The sequence below is a fragment of the Ailuropoda melanoleuca genome, chromosome 16 (assembly GCF_002007445.2).
Source record: "Ailuropoda melanoleuca isolate Jingjing chromosome 16, ASM200744v2, whole genome shotgun sequence".
Taxonomy (NCBI): domain Eukaryota; kingdom Metazoa; phylum Chordata; class Mammalia; order Carnivora; family Ursidae; genus Ailuropoda; species Ailuropoda melanoleuca.
In genome coordinates, this window is record NC_048233.1 from 44,685,829 (window position 1) to 44,690,299 (window position 4,471).

General features: G+C 39.1%; 1 protein-coding gene across 1 annotated transcript; it reads left to right on the forward strand.

The window, feature by feature from the left end:
• Positions 1-3,617: 3,617 nt before the first annotated feature.
• Positions 3,618-4,469, forward strand: LOC100468211 (olfactory receptor 6C2; the record flags this gene model as incomplete). Its single annotated transcript, XM_002930685.3, has 1 exon — positions 3,618-4,469. A coding segment is annotated over exon 1 (852 nt), but the record flags the coding sequence as incomplete, so codon positions are not given.
• Positions 4,470-4,471: the final 2 nt, after the last annotated feature.

Sequence of the window (4,471 nt, forward strand, 5' to 3'; positions counted from 1 at the left end):
GTTGTTACTTCTACTTATTGCCCTTTTGGTAGCCCTGAAGTGGTTAGAGAGAATCAATTCTTAGACAAACCGAAAATCAAAGGACAAGGCAAAGAATAAGCCATAGTAAATTATTAGCACACTATGTTACTTGCATGAGAGAGAAACCATTAATAAATTGAGCTTTTCTAAAATAAGCAAAAATAGAATTGCCCAGAGAAGGAGTGTTGAGGGGAAATGAAAAATCTCAGAAAGTCTGAAAACAAAGAACTCTGTTTTTCTTTCCTTGTATAAGCCATTGGTTAGTATCAGAGGCTCACAAAGAGATCACTCTTCAGGAGCGGAAGAGACATCAAAGGAACAATTTCAGTGATTTGAGAAACCTTGAGAGTTTAAGTATTAGGTAAACGCCACGTGACAGGCTGTCCTTACATAAGGTTGGCCAGTAGCTTTTTTATATTTTATTTATTTGAGAGACAGAGCTGGGAACCCGACTCAAAACTCAATCCCAGGACTCTGGGACCATGACTTGAACTGAAGGCAGACACAACTGACTGAGCCCCCCAGGTGCCCCTAATGTTGGCCAGTAGCTTTGCTAGTGTCTTCACTTTAGTTGTGCCAGGTCTACACTGTTTCCTTTATTAGAGTTTTTCATTAGAGTCCCTTCAGGAGTGTCCATTTTCCTGTGATGGTCCCTTTAAAGCAAGGTTTGCCCATATATATCCCGCTATATATCCTGCTATATATCCCGCATAAGCCTTTAGAAGGCACATGTCCATAGGAAGAGAGGAATTAATGTTGCCAGACTCAGAGGGCTCATGTCATTTGGAGGAAATATTTTAAAACCAACCTAGTGAAAAATCATTTATATAACAAACGAATTGATGTCTCCTGCAGAGATACTATGCCGTTCAGTAATGGAGAAATAGCAGAAACCCTAGAGACTGTGTCCAGACAGGACATATTTTCATAGCTACCATTATGAATAATTAATGCTAATTGAGGACTAAGAGGAGTTACTGCTCCACAAACAGCAATAGAGTCTTTTCCTTTCCTGAATAATAAACATGATGGTCACACATGATATCAACAAAATAATAAGACTCATACTATGGGAAAAGGGAGCCAGTTACTGTTTTACTCATCCTCCATGTGTATACCCAGCTATAATATAAATATATAAATAAGGTGACTGCACATGCTATAACAGCACTGACTGGAAAGGAGGTCTGGATATGAGTGATGAGGTGGGTCAACAAACTTCCTTAATTGTCTTGGTGGAGCTCAAACATTCACATGCATATGAAATTCTTGATCACCATAATGAAAAATAAGAATGCTGAGCAACCTAACCAGAATAGACATTAAATAAGATAGCTCAGTCTAAATACACAAACAACTCTTTTTTGTTTCTTCAGTTTACATTTACATAACAACGTTCATGTGTCAGACATACGGAATAAAGGGATATATAAAAACATAACCTCTGTTTTGGAGAAGCTTACAGTAACATAGCAGAGAAATGTAAGTATATGGAAGCATACCATGTGATCCATTTCAAGAAAGAGTAAGTGGCAGGTGTTTATAAATAACATGGTATCATAATCTCACATACTCTGGGAGGGTGAATGAAGATTTCTTTGGAAAACTGATACCTAAGGAGAATTCTGAATGACCCATTGATATGAATCANCCATTTATATGAATCAAATATTAGCCATTGAAGAGAAGAGAACATGTGAAAAATATGAAGGATACAAGCAGTCAATGTTTGTGGAATTAAGTTATCAGAAAGAAAGGTAAGGAATTTTTAAGTGATGAAATGAGAAAATAAGGAAGGTCCTGTCCATGAAGAACCTTGCAGGCCACACACAAGAGACTAATTTTTATCAATAAATAGTTAACATAGAAGAGAAGGCTTGGAGAAGGACCATGACTTCACTTGGGATTCATGGTGTGTGAAGTGTCTGTAGACCATCTAACTGGTGATGCACATTTGGCAATTGTTTTATACGGAAAAGTTCCAGCCTTTGCGATTCGTCATATAAATGACAATAAAATCAATTGCCTGAAGTGAAATCCTCTTGGAGAGCACGAGTAAGAAGAAGAACAAAGAGAAAACAAGAAAAGAAAGGTCTCAATACAAAATATTGGGGAACAGAAATACTTCATAGGTGAATAGAGAATGAGGAGACTGTAGGTCACTAAAAAGAGAGATATAGGGCTTCTAGGTGGCTCAGTTGGCTGGGCAACTGCCTTCGGCTCAGGTCGTGATCCCAGGGTCCTGGGATTGAGTCCCACATCAGGCTCCCCCTGCGGGAAACCTGCTTCTCCCTCTACGTCTGCCTGCCACTCCCCTTGCTTGTGCTCTCTCTCTCTGTCAAAAGAATAAATAAAATATTTAAAAAAGAGAGAGAGAGTCAAGAAGAAAATCAGGATGCTGGCATGGAAACCTGTTGAAGAATGATGGAACATTAACTTAAAAAAATATTGTGGGGATGTCAGGCAAAACAACTAAAAAGAAAAATATGCCAATGGCTTCAACGGTAATACCGTTCCTGTGGCTATTAGAGCAGTGGGAGGTTGGATATGAAAGTCAGGCTGCAGAAATTTAAGACCTAAACTAAGTAGGGGTAAGATGAGAAGGTAGAGATGATAGTATCTTTCCAAAGGAATTAAAAACATAATTAAAGATGCACAGCCTGTGGGGAGCCTGGGTGGCTCAGTTGGTTGTGTTCCACTCTTGTTTTCAGCTCAGGTCATGATCTCAGGGTAGTGAGATCGAGCCCCGCTTTGGGCTCTGCACTGGGCATGGAACCTGTTTAAGATTCTCTCCCTCCCTCTCCTCCTGACCCTCCCCTTCTCTCTCCAAAAAAAAAAAGAAGAAGAAGACTCACAGCCTCTGGAAGACTGTAGATATTAAATATAGATTTCATCTCAGGGCTTTTGAGAGATATGGAGCCACAGACAACTGAAAAATAACATGTATGCATATAAAGATATTCCTTTTCTCACACTATAGATAAAATAGTCGTCTATCAAACCATCTTTGAATTAAGAATGAGGAATACAAGCAGATAAGAATAAAGAGATAAAGGAAAATCTCTGGATCCAGTGCTGTGTTTTGTTGTCGTTATCGTTTAGTTGTTTTCCGGAGGAAACGCATGTTACCCTTAAAACAATCCTTCAATAATAACGACTGAAGAGAAATCATGCTCTTTGTTATCTGGATGTGATAAATACCCAGGGTTTGTTTTGGATAAACAACATTTAAGTACACATTAAGTAACATCACCTTTTTTACCTCTAACTTACTTGTAAATTCAATCCACGTGATGAATTACAATCAACATGTATGGATGCAAATTTTGAGGGGCAAAGAATTATCTTAGGAAACGTCGGATTGTTTTACAGAAACGTGAATTCTGAAGGAATTATCTTTACTGCTCACACATGGCATATTCAGGAAGGCTAACTGGAATAGTGGTAATATTGATTATGATGTGAAACGAGAAAATAAATATAGACTTGGTTGCTTGGCTCTTATACTCAGTCTTTTGCTACAGAATTCAAATATTGATCTCCTCATAAAAATCTTTTATTTTCACATGCTGATTGGTAGATTTCGAAAGTCAATGATGAGAAACTACACAGCAATAACAACTTTTGTCCTGCTGGGACTGACAGATGACCCACAACTGCAAACCCTGCTTTTTGTCTTTCTACTTCTCACATATATCTTGAGTGTAACAGGGAACCTGACTATTATCACCCTCACATTGGTAGACTCTCATCTGAAAACTCCTATGTACTTTTTTCTCAGAAATTTCGCCTTCTTAGAAGTCTCATTCACCACCGTCTCTATTCCTAGATTCCTGCACAGTATATCAACTGGGGACAATACCATTACCTACAATGCTTGTGCAAGTCAATTATTTTTTATTATTCTCTTTGGAGCAACAGAATTTTTCCTCTTGGCAGCCATGTCCTATGATCACTATGTTGCCGTCTGTAAACCCCTTCATTACATGACCATCATGAACAATAGGGTGTGCACCTTATTCGTCCTGTGCTATTGGGGGTCTGGCTTGATGATCATTCTCCTACCCCTTAGCTTGGGCCTCCAGCTGGAATTCTGTGACTCCAATGCCATTGATCATTTTGGCTGTGACGCAGGTCCCCTCCTGAAGATCTCATGTTCAGATACGTGGGTAATAGAACAAATGGTTATCCTTGTGGCTGTATTTGCACTCGTTATCACCCTACTGTGTGTACTTCTGTCCTACACATACATCATCAGGACAATTCTGAGATTCCCTTCTGTTCAACAAAGAAAAAAAGCCTTTTCTACCTGCTCATCCCACATGATTGTGGTTTCCATCACCTATGGCAGCTGCATCTTCATCTATATCAAGCCATCGGCAAAAGAAGAGGTAGCCATAAATAAAGGTGTTTCAGTGCTCACTACTTCTGTTGCACCCCTGTTGAACCC